Raw genomic sequence first — 16,776 nt, 5'->3', positions numbered from 1 at the left:
GAGAAATTTTCAAGTACCTGAATTCTAAGGCCTGGTCTCTTCCCATTTTCACATTTTTCTTCTTACGGTGTTGCCAGACGACACAAAGTAATTAAAAGGGATTTCCTTAACCTACCCCCACCCCCTCCGTCAGTTTCCTTAGCCACACTGACTAGTATCAGCAGAGGTTAGTAAGATTAGTGTTTCTACAACAATGTGATTATCGTATTGCCAACTTTCCGAATATGACCAAATTTTGAATTTTTTTTATATCTTGCAAACAAAATAATTAATACTCTGGATTCATCACTTTTTTATCGGCCGCTAAAACTGAGGAGGAAAGCTCCCGCCGTGTTGACAGGAACAGTTAAGAGATTGAGCACTAGCTATTTGTGACGTGGACCCGGTATCTTAGGAAAGCGAAAGCTAGCATTCAAAGTGAAATCATGCTAGGTCGGTACGTTGTAGGTGGATGTCTGTCGCTCCCAGACGTAAAAAACGGTATTATTATTCCAACGGGAATCACGAATTCGAAAATCTTATTCAAATCGATTGAGAAAAGTTAAGAAAATAGGCCAACATTTTTTTGATATCAATCAGAGCGCAAACTCTTTTAATCTAACTTTAGGTTTTTCAGTGTTTCTCTAAAAGTTCTCCAACAATTGTTGGCCTTTTAAAAAAACTCAAGTGGAAATTGTAGTCAACAAAGACCCTCGGGCTGATATCAGTTGAGTTTCCTCAATTATTTGTTTGACTGAAACCTTTAATAAAGTATTCAGTGTTCTCCCTTACTTTAACGACCCTCTACACTGTTATCGTTTATATCTCTCACTCTGTTCGCCTTCTTGGAGTACATCTTAAACACTGTGATAAACAAAACTGCAATAAGTTCTAATAACTCCACAATAGTTAACACTGAAATCCCGATCCACATTCCCATCAGACCACCAATATCAGACAGAAAACTTGGCATCTGTTGGAAAATAATGATATTATTTGCATTAGATGCAGTCAAACTTACCTTCATACAAGATAAAATTAATGGATATAACGCGCAAATAAAAGGCAAATGCAAAAAATTCTCAAAACTGAAGCAAAGGCGAAGGTAATAGCCGAAAGAAGAAAAAAGAAAAGTAAAAAAAAAAACAATCTTAAAAAGCATTGCCATGGCTACTGTGTCGACAACGATAGAGTAAGATATACAGTGCCTGCGATCCAAAACCCAGCAGCACGAATTACAAAAGAAGTAAAGAAAATGAGATGACAAGCGACATTGATTGATTAGTATGTTTTTCAATTAAGTGAAGTCAGCCTGTTTACTCATGCCTGCACCTGTTAGGACTCAGTTTGCAGATCCGTTTATCCGTCTCTTGACAGTTATGAGAAAGAGTTATGCCTTGTGGTGAACAAGGAGAATAATCATAAATTTGTCTACATACCGTGTAAGCTTCTTCCTCTTCAATGACTTCAAAATCAAGTTCTCCATAGTAGATCTTCAGCTTCAGAAAGTGATCACTGCAGAAGAACATAAAGACTCAGTGAGCAGAGTTTCACTTGCTAACCCAGCGTACTTAAGCTTGTGTCCAACTATTTTTTCAGGCCAAGCCAGAATATGTGAGCTCTCATTCCCTTGTCAAACCGGATCAATATCAGTATCTGGGCAACTGCCCACCTACCCTTCCCCTAACTCAACAACAGTCAATTGACAACAAGTTAAGGTTGATGTTAGGCTAGGGGAGGGGTAGGTGGGCAGTTGCCCAGATACTGATATTTATCCGTCAAACCAATGACTTAGGCATCGATCTCTCTTCGCCCAGTACTACTCCAAGGGAACAAATCCTGATCACTTCTAACGACGAGAAATGTATTTACCTTGTCTCTCCTGAGTGATTGCGATGATGTTCTTCATTTATTTTTGCAATAAGAGTGTCCTACACGTGAAAGAAAACATATCACTGACAAAAATTTCTGATGGTGTGTGAATTAAATTTAATTTGAGATGTTACAGCGTCGAAGAAAATCAACTAAAAATCCAATTCTACTTACACGATATTGTATTGACGGCCATTTTGCAAGGGATACTGTTGTCTTGAATATGTCTTCCCTGGAAAAGAAAGCAGTCAAATGATTACAGTTGGTATGCATTGACAACAGCATGATAAAATGCGTAGAAGTGGTAAGACCAGTGCCATATAACATTACCTGCACCTTTCTTGGCATTTGGAACAATTTCCATTGTCAAAGCTCTTGTAAACCTTGTTAATACATTTGACTGAAAATTGGAAATAGAAAGATAAATTCCATGCTAAGGTGAGTTCATCAGACGCAGCTCGCGATGTGTTGTGTTTGGCTAGAGCTTTTATTTAAGTTATTCGTTGTTTTTATATTATGACAAAATCTCTCCTTTGCAACAAGCAGAGCATGGAACCTAAGAGATACCGCATACCTATTTTTGTGTTTTCCATGTAACAAACAGACATGTTATTGTATTTCAGCTCATAGATGACACAACCACAGTTGGATGTCATCGCTTGGACCAAACAAGATATCTTGCAAGCCTGAAAACAGAACACAACTCTTTCTTGAGATATCAGTCATTGCAACACCATGGATCGAGTCTTTATGAAACCTTCTCAGAATACAAAACGTAAGCAAGATCGATTACAACGAACATGACGGCGGACTCTGCTGTAAATCCAATGAGATTTGAAACTAATTACGTGATATAAATAAGAATCTCACAGTGGTAGTATAAGTCACATTATATCGTCCAAATATGCTTTCCTGGAATCGATCGTTTCTGCTCTCACAGCTTTTGTTACGGAATGGATCGAGTCTTTTAATCATCACCTACAAAAGAAAACCACAGCTGCAGAATTCTACCACATATCGGCCAATAATTGCTCAGTACCTGTGAGATAACTGGAAGTTGACTACCTTTTCACTGAAATATGTTCTAACCTAAGTTTTACTTCGTTGTGGATTTCATTGTTTTTTATTCGCATTTTTGTTTAGGTTTGGTAACAGTTGAAAGGATTTTGACCGCTTTATGGCAACGTTAGAATTAATTTCCTTCATCCATGGGAAAGGTAGAAAAGTTATACAAATGAATTCGTCGTCATTGGGTACTAACACCACATAGAATTTATTGATTTACCCTTGGGAATTAATACTACACATCTCACCACGATTTGCCTTTGAAAGCACTTCTATCCTCAATGACATACACGCTCTTGACTGAGATGTTGCGAAAAAGACATTGTAGTTCAGTATCTTACCTTACGAAGCTGAATGGCTGTAGAATATCCAGGAGACGCACTTATTCCTTGTTCATAAGGAAAAGGCATCTCTTCCTGTCCTCCAATGGAAACTCGGACGCCAGACTCTTGGGAAAGTTGACTTATATACTGATCTTGTTCGATGTCTATCTCCAGGGTCAAACCTGACAGAGAATACACATGATGTAAATCATTTCTTCGGCACTAATCCTCCTCCCACTGTTCGTCATCTTCTTTTATCAAAGAAATGAATTTACTATGAAAAGATTTTAAATTTAGATGAGGCAAAGTTCTATGTATGCATCGAGTGCAAGTAAATGAGGTATACTTCGGTACTGACCTATGCCGGTCTGTGCTGATGTCATTAGAGGTGTATATGTCCCATTCTTGTCCATTCCTTTGTTGAAGGAATAACAATTTCCATAACGTGTGTGCCAGAACTGTGTCCAGTATTTGCGCATGTCTGCATGTTTGTCCCTTAAACCAGAAACACATGTAACGAAAATTGTACCATCAAGGTTTCCGGCATAACTCGTAATGAGCCAGCTTTACCAATTCGAGGACTGGACTACAATTGTGAGATTAACAACTACTGGGTATTCGACACGGTTTTCAAGGGGACATAAACATTAGTAATGGTATATTATGCATTAATTATTTAGAGCATAAAGGGTGTAAGTTTTCAAAGAAACTGTGGTGTTGCGTCGGTGGGAGATTATAGTTAATTATAATTTATAATTAGTAATTCAGTGTTAACAACTGAGTCGAAAACGTGAATTGGCCACCGAAAAGAGTAGAAAGACTGACGTTTTGAGGGTTAGCCCTTCATCAATCTCTGTGAAGATCTGGCATAATTTGGCACTCGTTGAATTCACCCGTGAATCAGATTTACGAAATGTAACGAAATTGTACCATCAAGGTTTCCGGCATAACTCGTAATGAGCCAGCTTTACCAATTCGAGGACTGGACTACAATTGTGAGATTAACAACTACTGGGTATTCGACACGGTTTTCAAGGGGACATAAACATTAGTAATGGTATATTATGCATTAATTATTTAGAGCATAAAGGGTGTAAGTTTTCAAAGAAACTGTGGTGTTGCGTCGGTGGGAGATTATAGTTAATTATAATTTATAATTAGTAATTCAGTGTTAACAACTGAGTCGAAAACGTGAATTGGCCACCGAAAAGAGTAGAAAGACTGACGTTTTGAGGGTTAGCCCTTCATCAATCTCTGTGAAGATCTGGCATAATTTGGCACTCGTTGAATTCACCCGTGAATCAGATTTAGAACCGTCACCAAAAATGTGCTGGGAGGCCGATATTTTGGACATTGATCATCATTCATAGTGGTAGGAGGCCCTCATTCAACTTACAGACATTCACGTCCATGAAACTTGCAGCTGAGTATCATGTCTTCTATTTGATGGCCATACTTCATAAGCTTCTCTTCCGGTCTATCAGCCAACTTTTGCAGAACACTTTGAATGATTTTCTCTTCCTCCGGAAGTTCAGAATAGTTAGGCACCGTATTTCCTTCACTGGAATCAAAGGATGTCTTGTTCATAGCTGATGAAGAATTTTTTTTGATGATTCCTTTAACAAAATGATGTACAAACATTTGTATTTAGTATGGAGATAAAAATCATATCTACCTCACACGGCCTTTATGTGAAACGATATGCATTATGTTTAATTAATTAATAGAAACTCACGCTCAGGATGTAACGCTGAAAACCATGGTAATAAGCTACTGTCAATTATAGTACGAGAGACGAAAAAGACAAGTGGCCAGGTTAAGCTAAATTAAAAAAGATCTATGGCATTATTTTAACATTGAGCTGAGCCTTACGTCCGTCCAATATCTGAGGAAACTCTGTCACAATATCCACTGGAATATGTGATCGACGAATCATGTTTAAATTGCAAATGGTGACTTGGGGAAACGTGAGTTTCTAGAGAAGAAAAATTTCAGCGCATACGGTCAGTACTAATCTTATCAAATCTAAAAGGTGTCCAATGTTAGTGACGTATTGGTATTGGCTTTTAATAAATATGAAGAAGAAAAAAAAAACAAAACGACAACAATAACAAGTAGGGGCCCAAACTAATACTAAGGCCTCTTTCTTGTTTGGTTGTCCATGCTAAGAGGTCTGAAAGGGGTTGGCGAGAGACTGCATATTTGGCGAGTGCCTCTAGGTTACGTAACAGCTCAAAATAGCGTTTCACATTACAGGGAGAGCTTAGGGACTGGGCTGAAGTAATGATATTTCCATTATGGCGGCTAGTTGTGATTTTTTGTGGTACGACTACGGATGTATAAAAAAATACAGTTGATGTTTATGAGATAAGACGTAAATGGATGAAGAACTCAGTTTACAAAACAGATTCTTTGTCTCCATGAAAATAAAAATCATTTTGTTTATGAATAAACATGACATGTTTTTACCTCCTCGTGTCCAATGCTTGCTCTAACTTTTAGAGGCCTTGACATGTATTGTTTTGTTATACCACAGAGCTGCTGAGTAAAAGCTGCGACTGCGGCTGCACAAACCAAAATCCAGAACCACCTTAAAGGTCGGGAATCTGCATTAGCCACTCGTCCATAGCCGTGTGCGGTTGTGTCACCGAAACACGCCAGCAGTTTTGCTTTTAACTTGAAAAATAAACCCTTTTTTTGACTCGGTTTGCTCGGAAATGAGGACATTTCTGTTGTTTGGTTTTTATATCATCTCATCCAGTTCTATATCTCTAAAGATGAGAAATATCAATCTGGAACTATAAATAAATAAATAAATAAATTAACAACCTGAGCAGGTTTAATTTATAATAAAAAATTTTGTGACTTATTGGAAAATGTAATGTTTTAATGTCATTATTCACGGACAAAATTACGGGTTGAGTGGTAGAAAGAAATTAAACTTTTCCTATTAGCATAACAAATTAATTTAACAGGGACACACCGCATGACTTTTTTCCTCTCTTTCTCGGTGTAGATAAGGTAGGGTGTTTAACAAGAGAAAAAACTGGATTTTTAAAAGGGATACTTGTCATGGTGTGCGCTGATTGTGGCGATCTCCTTCCCTCAGAAACGTTCAACTGACCGAAAAACGTTATGAGTTTTCTAATATTTCATCTAGACTTATTATTGGCTGTTCCTGTCGATCGGAAGGATCAGTTTACCGCAGTTCTATCTTTATCTGGGATTAGCCTTATATCATACCCATTAAGCTTTCGTGTAATGAATTAGATATGATACCAAGCAATTCAGGGTTGCCTCTTTTGCATTTGGAGATAACATTTATGCACTATTCAGTTAAGATTCTCGAAAAGATTGATATCTCTTAAGCAAATATCGAGTTCTAGCCCAACGAAACTCCGACTTCTTGAGTGCTCTCAACATTCACCACATTCATATTTTAAAAGCTCGATACACGCAAGCTATGGGCATAAACAGGAGTCCATTGCGTAATGGACTCTCGTCATAAAGCCAGGTATTCTTACACATAAGAATAATTTGTTGCAAAAAGCGCTTTTCTATGTCGGCAAATACAAAGTACTCACATCGCACGGCAAAAAAGATTGACTTGAGAAAAATATGCTATTCTAGTCTCAGTCTTAGGATGGTAAGCTAAACAAGTGGATTACGTGAACTTTAATTTGCGATTATTGGCTGGGTTTGAACTAACTAACCATGGAACTTAATTGAAGATGCGCGTCTATCGCTGTAGATACTTCAGACCAGTAACTCTTTCCCATAATTAAATTCTTATCGAGAATCATTTAAAAAATGGATTACTGCTAGGAAATAGTTGTAAATAATTTTGTTTCACTAAGCCATAGGTAGCTTTCAAGGTTTAACCAGAACATTCCTTATACATGTAATGAGGTTGAAGGAGAGAAATTTCATTATAAGGAGAGTGATATATGAGAGTTCCATAGTGATCCTTATGAAATGCAGTTCAGGCAATCAACCATAAAAGTTTTCAACCGCGAATTCATTGTAATTGGTTACCCGCTTAACAAAAAGCATTTTTTTAATTATTTAAATGGATTAGTGATCAGTTTCTAACATAAGAATAACGTTCATAACTTACTGAAGTTGCGCTGTTTTGCTGCGACGCATTTACTTTTCCTTCATTCTCAGAGGTGGAAAATAGATAACACGCCAGTCTGCCAAAGAAAATTCTAGCAGCGTAGGTGCAGCTGCTTTTTTGTACTTGTTTTGAGAAGTACTTGGAAATATCCTGGAGTTACTGTATATCAACTTGAACTTTACAAGTCAACGAGTTGGGGAAACCCAAACAATAATTTAAAAGATGGAAAACGCTAAAATATAGAAAAATGGCAGAGTAGAACCTAACTCGTTGTGGATATATCAGCGATTTTTAACGATGAAGTCAGTTATTGTGCAACGTCAGGTACAAACATTCACTTAAGTTTTCTCATTCGTTAATGCAGTTGATCATAAAGCTGTACATACGTACCACAATATTTTCTTAATTTTTTTTAGAAGATGTGAGTTATCTTAAAATTTCATAAAATCGTTCTTTATAACTGTGAGCAATGTCTAAAAATTACCTGTTTAATAAGTGCTGGGCAGCAATTTTGAATTAAAGATACGTTAAAAAAATGCCCGTATAAGACGAATCTGTATGTTTGGATTACAACACAACTTCAGTACTTATCGCTTTTTATTCTAATGAATCCTTCCGGCAGTTTAGAAAAAATAGAAGTTTGAGCAAGTTTTTTTGTTTATCTGCGGCAGAAGCTATCAATAAACGACATAATCGATTTCATTTTCGCTTGGTTAAATCATGAAGTAAATCAGTAATCTAAAAGAGTTTTCATTAATCAGAAATATTTGTAAAAATGTTCTTCAAACTTACCTTTTCTAATATTCTGTTTCCTCCAAAATCAATTTAAGTGGAAAGTTGACGAGACGGGAGGGATTCAAATTAATAATTTACATCTGAAAATGTTCTTGTAAAATGTACTTGCGTGGATTATTTTTGTTATGGCTGTATTCAGAGGTTCATAATCACTTTTGAGTCATGCTGCGCTCAAAAATAGACACACAGATAGTTTTGGGTTCTCAAGTCTTATTTATTGATTGAACTGTAACTTACAATGTTAATTAAAAATTTTTTTTTATTCCGTTGAAGTTCGAATATATCAAGCTATGGTCGTCAAATATCAGGAAATTTCGGGGTTGATATTTTACTGAAGTACGTCACATGAGCTATTCTATGATTGTTTTGTACTTTCTTGTTTGTAGCTTATAACGACATCCCGTGGAGAACCCATATTTATTACTGGGGACAATTCGCGAAGAAATTTTATAATTCCAACGATCCACTCTGCTTAAGTTTTAAAATATTCAGGCAAGATGTCATGAAAGCAAAAAAAAAACAAACAAACAAAAAAAAGACAAAAGAAAAAAAAGAAGCTTAGTTACCATGAAACAGAGACATATAACCAACAATAACATGGTGCCTTATTTGTACAGATTTCGTCTCAATGTATTTATATTTTAGTGTGAATTTTCTGCATTAAATTTGATTTCCTATGCGGAATTATCATTCGGCTGCACTTCAATCACATCAGTCCGTTTCTGTTTGACTTTTCTCAGGATCATAGAACACAGGGAAGCCATCAGCTCTAGAGCTTCCACACACGTCAGAGCGGAGATTCCAATCCACATTCCCATAATGCCTCCGATATCTGACAGGAATCTGGCTGACTGTTGAAGACAGCAATTTAAAACGAATAAAGTTTGGCATTCCAAGGTATTTACCAGAAAATTATATACATGGACTAAAAAAAAGCGGCTTCATCATCTCCACGTTGTCATTTAATCAATTTATCTCAATTTATCTCATCAGTTTCTGATTATATGCACACGAAAACGCACTGGCAGTATTTTTCATATATGCGAAGTGGAACACGCCCCAATCATCTCCATTTTTTCCAAAATTTTTGATTTGTGAGCTAACCAGAACAAAATTGACTTTCTCTGGCTTTTACAAGGACAACAAAGATTTGAGTTACAGTTCCTCTATTACTTTAAGGACCTCTGTCTATTTCAAGTTGTTAACCCTTGATGCGAGTGCTTAGTTTAAAATCAAACGTCCTGAATAAATAAAAACACAAAATTTTTTCTGTTGTATACTCACTGTGTAAGCAAGCTCTTCTGCAATTACTTCATAGTTAAGTTCTCCGTAATAAATTTTCAACCTCAAGAAATTGTCACTGATAAAGAGAGATTATTGGAAAGATACCATCAGAGCAAATCTACGGTCACGTCTTATGGTGGAAGTAGCTCATTTTAATTCCTGCCTAAACTTTCCCCAGTCTTCCAGAGAGTAAGAATAATGCTTCCCCACCCCTCCCCCTCCTTGGTTGGAATGTCAGTTCATCTGGGGTTATCCTTAGTATTTGCAAGGGTTTCTCTGGCAGTTTGCAGGTACGCATTTACACTCCTGGATAGAGAAGGGCATTCAGGGTCAAGAGCTTCGCATCTGAATACACCATAATGACACACCTATGACATGGTTCTTCTGACGGCCAGACCTCCACGACCCTCACTGGCGGTCATTTTAAAGGACAGAAAAATTTTGCTGATGATCAATTTTCTCTCTAAAAGATTTGCTGGTTACCTAAAAGTTTTACAAACTTAACCATACCTTAGGTCAGTGGAATAATTCTTAAGATCTTTCTCGTCTAGTGACCTCACAAGTATATTCTAAATATATTTTGTAAAAAACATAGAAAAAATACATTATTGAATGTCTATTCTCGATAACATGGTAGCATGTGCTGCCATGTTCCGCCATGTTTGGTTAAGTTTATCATCTAAATTTACTCGATATTGGAACAGAAGCCCTTCGTTGAATCAATCATTGTGTGGAAACTCCTGTCTGCTCATGTAATTTTAACTTGGCTCTTTAATAAGCGTTATGTGTAATACCTCAAAATGCCGGGAAGGCCATTTTGAAAGAGATAATGTCGTCTTAAAGAGGTCCTCCCTTGAAAAAATAAAATAGAGGTTATCATATAAGAGATGAAAAAGAAGCTGGTGTGACCAAAGAAGAAAAGCTAAAATACATCAAAGATGAAAATCGATAGAAAAGTTTACTGAGTGGCTGAACCATTGCTCAACCTGGGAGACTGGGGCTTGGTTTCAATGATGTTTGCCTCTCGACTATTTGTCAAATTAGCGACAACTGAACGACACTTCCATGAATCGATCAAGATCAACACTTTTTTAAACGGAGTCTGGAAAAAGAAGAAATGAACAGAAGATAGGAGTTCATGGTAACGAACTTTACGCTGGTCTTGAGTAAACTGTTTGCTGTATAAACTGTGAGATGGACGAACTTTAGAGAGAACAATTGCATGGGGTGAATAAAATGTTCTTTACTGAGCGGTTTGTTTGCCACGTTTAGCCATGATAACAATCTATTTTGGGTTTGCTTACCAGCATTTTTCTTGACAACCTTTCTCACATGCTCCTTGGTGGTATTTATCAAATGCAGAGTTAACACAAGCAACTGAAATTTAAAAAAGGATCACCGTTGTCATAGTTTGGCTCAAACCAGCAGTGCGAACTCTGTAAAGAGCTAGTGGTAGGGTGGCTCACCGAATGCAATTCAGTGTGTGGTAAAAATTTCCAAAACTCCTTCATTACGCTGGTTAAAATATCAATCAACTCATTCTCGATATTTACCCAAAGCGTTGGTTTATTACTCTACCTGCATCCTTGTCTGAGCCATCGCAAACATTCGTGTGATGTTCTGAATATTTTAGTGCATACATTACACAACCACACATGTTGTACATCATCACAGCCAAACATGAGAACTTGCAAGTCTGAAAAAATGATAATTTTCATAAGATCTGATTGTCTATCAAATTATAGCGTACAAAACAGATGTTAAACGGTCATTTGCCATTTAATCTCTTGGAAAATTTTAACAAATCACTCTATGAAATGTAAATCAATTTCTGAATACAATCGTATGGGTCCTTTGGCTACCTGCGACAGACAAAAGATCTATACTAGAGAATGATGAATAAGTAAAGATAAACTCAGAGAAATTTCTTTCCTAATTGGAATTGCGTAGGTTATTACAATTAGTTACTCACCAAATCGCCGTATGAGACATTAAAGCGACGAAATATGTTATCGTTATTGATATCTTTTCCCGGTTTACAACTTTGATTGTGAAAGGGATCCAATCTCCCGACCACTACCTGCAACCAATTTACGTTTGCCACTGAAAAAGCTGTCTTAATGTGTGCTTAGTTGAGATTGTTATGAAATAGATGATGCCATCCGCGTCAGTGGATATCAGTAGTTTAAAGTTTAACCCTCAGTAAAATTCAAAAATGGCAAAATGTTAGATTTAGATATATCAACTCTGAACGAGTTTGTCACCTAATTATGCATCTATTTGGTCATCTCTGTCCATTTATCTTCTCATCTGTTTTTCTGTCTGTGTAACCCTTGGTGCACCTCAATAGACACAAAAACTGAACTATGATTCAATAGATAAGTAGATTTTGGTTGTGTTAAAGAAATTTTAAGCACCTTTCTAAGCTGAATGGCTGTAGCATAACCAGGTGGTGCACTGTGGCCCAGTTCGTGAGGAAAAGGCATGTCGTTCTGTGAAGCAACGAATATTCGAACACCAGCTTCTTGAGATAACAAGTCTAGATATTCATACTGCTCAATGTTGATATCTAACGTGAGACCTGCAATCAATCAATCAATCAATCAATCAACCAATCGATTAATTAATTAATTTCATGACGTAGAATGAGGTTGCTCCTACATCAGCCGAGCCAGAGGCTCTTGTACAAAACGAATGAAACATGGGAATTGACGGAGAGTTAAAAGTCAATTCCACCAGGCGTGTTTGGTTTGGATATCGAATATGGTATATCGAATATTTAGATATGTTTGGATCATTTTATCAACTACTTACCACCTTCATGACCAGGAAGAGATGACGTCATTACTTCCGTTCTTTCATTGTGCTCGTTCGTGCCTCGGTTAAATGTATAACAGTTACCATATTTGTGATGCCAAAATTGGATCCATAAATGCTGTTTGTTAAAACTAAAACAGTAATTATCATAGTTTTATATCAAAACTTTTGCAATGAAGAGTATCTCAACGTCATATACAAGTATTCTCGGGTGAAAGTCGTTCTGTTTATAACAGTGAAAACTGACATGACTTCTGTTTAGAATGGCACGAGAAAGAGAGATCAAGAATGACTTTAAAATAGCTTTTTCTCTGCTTTGTCTCGCTATTCCTTATATCATTGAGGTTTTCTTAAAACCTATACGTTGTCAAATACTCGTAAAAACTTGTCAAGTATTTGAATTTCGCCAACGGGACTTCAAGAGAGATCCTCAACGAGATTGATTGACAATCCCGAAAAGTACCTGATGATTCTCTTGGTCTAAACGAAACACCGCGTTATATCGGTCTCGAACTATCTTAACATCAACATAAATGTCCCAGTGATGGAGAATAAGCCACCGAGAGACCAGCTAAGAAAGGGCTGTTACCAGTCTGCGAAATAGGTATAGCTAACCTAAAAAGTAAATGGCAGCCTACCTTGGCCTCTGGTTACTTACAGGCATTCCATAGCATTGAACCAGCAGGCGAGTATCATGTCTTCCAGTTGATGTCCTAACTGTTCCAGCTCGGCCTCTGGATACTCTGCCAGTCGTTGGTGAGTCTTTTCCACTACTTGTACAAAAAGTGGAAGATCACCTAGATTCATTACCGCTGGAAAATCATTTTGACCGGGTTGTGATGGTGTGGCAGTAATGTTGCGTGTTTCAGCTAGATTTCAAAATATATAAAATTGCATCATTATCATTATCAAATCACATGTGCTACAAATGAGAAATAAAATGGAATTTTCTTACTTTCTCTAATGTCAAAATTGAGAATTTCTGGAAATTCGTCAATAATTTGCTGCGGTAGTTTTGACTTCCGGATCTTATTGAGGTTGCAGATAGTAACTTGAGGAAATTCCAATTTCTATAAAAACGTAGAAAGGTCAATAAATCATCACCTAACGAAATATTGTTTATTCTATAACTTCTAATATAAAAAATGCTCTAGTGTTTCCATTTATGACCACTTCCCGCTAGAGAGTCAGCTATTTCATTTTAGGCAACAGCTGTATTGTTTTTATTAAATTCTACCACTGGGAATTTTGATAATTTGATGGCACGTTACACCGTACTCGTATGTCCATCATTATTGTTATAATTGTGCATTAATGTGGTAAAAAGTAGGGTTTTCCGTTTTCAATCTTAATTCCCATTTTGAAATCATTTCCAAAGACCTCCTGTATTTTGCAAGCTTCGAAGTGGAAACAGGAGTCAAAACCAAAGAATGCACCCTGATGCCAAATCAACTTTCTATTTAGTTTTTTGTCTGAACTGGCCCAGGAGTTCAAGGTCGGTACATGTCTTGGTTCTGTGCCAAACGCGTGTTCAAAGGAAAAATAGCAACCACACAAACCGAGGTTTTTGTTAAGAACAATATGCTACAGGGACTATGACTCGTTCGTTTGCTTGTGTAAAATATTTTGGACACCTGTCAACATTCGGTGGTCTGCTGGATCATTGCATATGATATATAATTCCAGTGTTTTTCTAATTCGGAGGCTTTTAGAATATATCGGAATCATTATACGAGAGGTTCAAAACTATAAATAAGAAATAGAGATATCAATGCGCATTTCGAGCAAGGATTTCAACGCCGGTTAAAGAAAATTTTGTCACTCAGCTCACCTGTTCATGTGCGATGCTTGCCCTCGTTTTTAATGGTTTGGACAAATACTGAGATGCTAAGTCCATGAGCTGATAAGTAAACACGCCGTATGCGGCGGCACAAGCCAACAACCAGAACCATTTTCTCAATCGTGATTCACCAATGGCTGTGGCGAATCGTCCATATCCATGGGCAGTGGTGTAGCTAAAGCAGGCCAATATTCTGCTCTTAACTTTAGCTGTATTTCCCTCGTTCGAAGAATTCAACTTGTCCATTGGTAACAAAACGTTGTTCCTTTTTCGCACAAATATGAATAACAGTGATCACAAAATTCAGTATTCGTAGTATTCGCAAATTGAAAACTTGATTTTGAGAAAAACTGACGGATCATGAGCGGTACAATGTCTAACTTAAGGTAAGTGTAAGCTGTGGCCTAGAATTATGTTAGACGTGGTGAATAATAGACGTGGTGAGGGAATACTGAAACGTTACTGCACATCACTGGGCTGGCAAAGAAGCCAATGGAAACTGGCCAAACCACTCATCTCTCTTGGCAAACGACTTATGAGTGGACACGATGCGCCACAAAAAAAATTTGTGTTCGTTCGTTATATCTCCTGATTCTATCTTTGTCTTTGAGTAACATTTTGTACAACATGTCAGTTCTACTACAATTTTATCATTAATCGTTAAGGAAATGAAATAATAATTTCTGCCTCCACTGAGAACATTTTCCTCCAGATAGTGAAATCATACAGAAAAAATCTCTCTTTTATTTTATTCCTTTTGAGAAACTTTCTTTTTTGACATGTAACGAAAAGTCTGTGAAGAATTATATGGCGTCGATAGGGATTGTGACGTCACAGTCACCGCCATTTTTTTTTTAATTTATATTTACCCAAATTGCCGTCGAGCTGGAGAGCTCAGTCTTTCATGTATTCAGAATTCAGCTGAAAGTCTTTCGTCCGGTACATACTATAGCTGATGAAATAAGATGAAGTTAAAAGAAAACTGGTGAGACTCTTAACACCGTAAAGAGTTTAAAAACTGACGTTTTGAGCATTAGCCTTCAGTCGGCTCTTCGTTAGTCCTTAGCTCCTACAAAGGGTTAACACTAGCTACTTCATCTTTTAAACTCTTCGCGGTGGCCAATTTAAATTACCAAACTTAGTTGACAAACCAAATTATCCCATGAAAAATATTTTTGCGTGGTACGTATGACGTATGTCTATCTAGGTAAATATGTTACATAACTCTATAGTCGTGTTATCAGTTCCCATGTAACTGTCAATGTAGAAAGCAAGACGTTTAAGCTAGAAACAAGTAAAACCAAAATTGCATCTTTCCTTAAAAAAAAATAGCTGTCATTTTATAACGTATCGATGGTTGACTCCAACAATGATTTTAGCAATTACCACGAATAGTTAGGTGATTCTCCCGTACAATATTTTATCATTTGTTTTCGAGGCAAGTTTCCAGCAAGCTATTTCCAATTTTTTTCGAAGCACCATGGCTACCGACTATTTTTTATCGTCTTTCCCATGCCAAGTATTTGTTTCCCAACGAGTTTTCATGGTGCTAGTTTTGACTTTTGCTTAAATTGCGATAACGATTTGTGATTGGATTTGACAAAAATTAATTTAGAGTTATCACTAGAATTTCGGTAATTAACCAACCAATCCAAAGTTAAATGAGGCATCCATATGTAGAATCACGGCATAACTTGGCTTTGCGATTCGACTACATGCATCCTTTAAAACCATTTTTACGAAATAGTGTTTTGAAAATCTGCTCTAAACACAAATGAAAGATATTGCTATGTTGTGCGATAGCGAAACTAAAGTCAAGAAAAACAAATATAAAAAATAAACATATTAACGGTGGAAAATAAGTAAAAATTCATGAATCTTCAGTAACTTTGTTTGAAAATCTAATTCACTTTTGTTATTTTAGCAGGCATGAAAAATGAATCCGACCTTACCTAGAACACTTGCAAACGTTCGTTAGTTTCCATGATGATAGCGACAAATAAAGACCCGAAGAAAATTCACACAAAAATAAAGAGCCGGTTGTATCAATAAATTATTAAATGTAAGGTAGTATCACATGCATTTTAACAATACCAGCGTTTAGGCTGATAATTGTATTTTGGACCCATGCAGTGAGAAATTAATTGAAAAGCCATATGCTGACAAAAACCTAACCACGGTAGATACTATTAAATAGGCGCAAGAAAAAGAGAGCCCTAAATCGTCCAGTATGAGGCGGAGTACAGAAGTGCCATACTGTGCAACGGTGTTGATTATTTAGTCGGAAACGTTATTTATGCAGCAATTCTAAAAATGAACGTTTAAAGTAAGCCCGTTTCATCTAAATTACGGTGTCCAAATATCTCAAATAATAACGTTTCTTTGACTTGAGCTTCCCCGATCAATGCAAGCCTTTACTTAAGTTTGACATGGCTGCTAAATGGAAAACTGATGACAACTGGCCCGATCCCAGTGAGAAATCGCTGGTCATTGTGTAGGACAGTCAAAAGAATTTATTCACTGATACCAAATTATGGAACGTGTTTTCCGTGGTTTTCAAGTTGTACACATTTATGACAGAAAGGAACCGGTAAGGAAAATAATCAACAAAAGTAACAGTTTTATGTTTATGACAGCTTTTTAAATCTGTAAATGGTCAACTGGTTGTAGCATTCTGATTATAA

General features: G+C 36.8%; 2 protein-coding genes across 2 annotated transcripts; both read right to left on the bottom strand.

Moving 5' to 3' along the window:
• Positions 1-768: 768 nt before the first annotated feature.
• Positions 769-5,996, bottom strand: LOC131790331 (acid-sensing ion channel 1B). Its single transcript, XM_059107529.2, has 12 exons — positions 5,709-5,996; positions 5,112-5,214; positions 4,636-4,855; positions 3,598-3,734; positions 3,258-3,421; positions 2,722-2,829; positions 2,426-2,537; positions 2,182-2,251; positions 2,026-2,083; positions 1,852-1,910; positions 1,419-1,494; positions 769-952 (listed from the first exon to the last, which is right to left on the bottom strand). Exons 1-12 carry the CDS (start codon positions 5,964-5,966, stop codon positions 773-775), a joined length of 1,545 nt encoding a protein of 514 aa, XP_058963512.2. The 5' UTR covers positions 5,967-5,996; the 3' UTR covers positions 769-772.
• A 2,382-nt stretch (positions 5,997-8,378) lies between these two features.
• On the bottom strand, positions 8,379-16,075 carry LOC131790393 (amiloride-sensitive sodium channel subunit beta-like). Its single transcript, XM_059107599.2, has 14 exons — positions 16,045-16,075; positions 14,962-15,044; positions 14,084-14,357; positions 13,208-13,322; positions 12,911-13,121; positions 12,250-12,383; positions 11,853-12,016; positions 11,408-11,515; positions 11,014-11,131; positions 10,740-10,812; positions 10,230-10,287; positions 9,946-10,004; positions 9,436-9,511; positions 8,379-9,002 (listed from the first exon to the last, which is right to left on the bottom strand). The coding sequence occupies exons 3-14, from the start codon at positions 14,336-14,338 to the stop codon at positions 8,826-8,828; spliced, it is 1,548 nt and encodes a 515-aa protein (XP_058963582.2). The 5' UTR covers positions 14,339-14,357; positions 14,962-15,044; positions 16,045-16,075; the 3' UTR covers positions 8,379-8,825.
• Between the last annotated feature and the right edge of the window lie 701 nt (positions 16,076-16,776).

The sequence above is a fragment of the Pocillopora verrucosa genome, chromosome 4, assembly GCF_036669915.1.
Source record: "Pocillopora verrucosa isolate sample1 chromosome 4, ASM3666991v2, whole genome shotgun sequence".
In the NCBI taxonomy this organism is placed as follows: Eukaryota; Metazoa; Cnidaria; class Anthozoa; order Scleractinia; family Pocilloporidae; genus Pocillopora; species Pocillopora verrucosa.
Note: the sequence above shows the minus strand (reverse complement) of the source record. Positions and strands in the feature narration are given on the sequence as shown.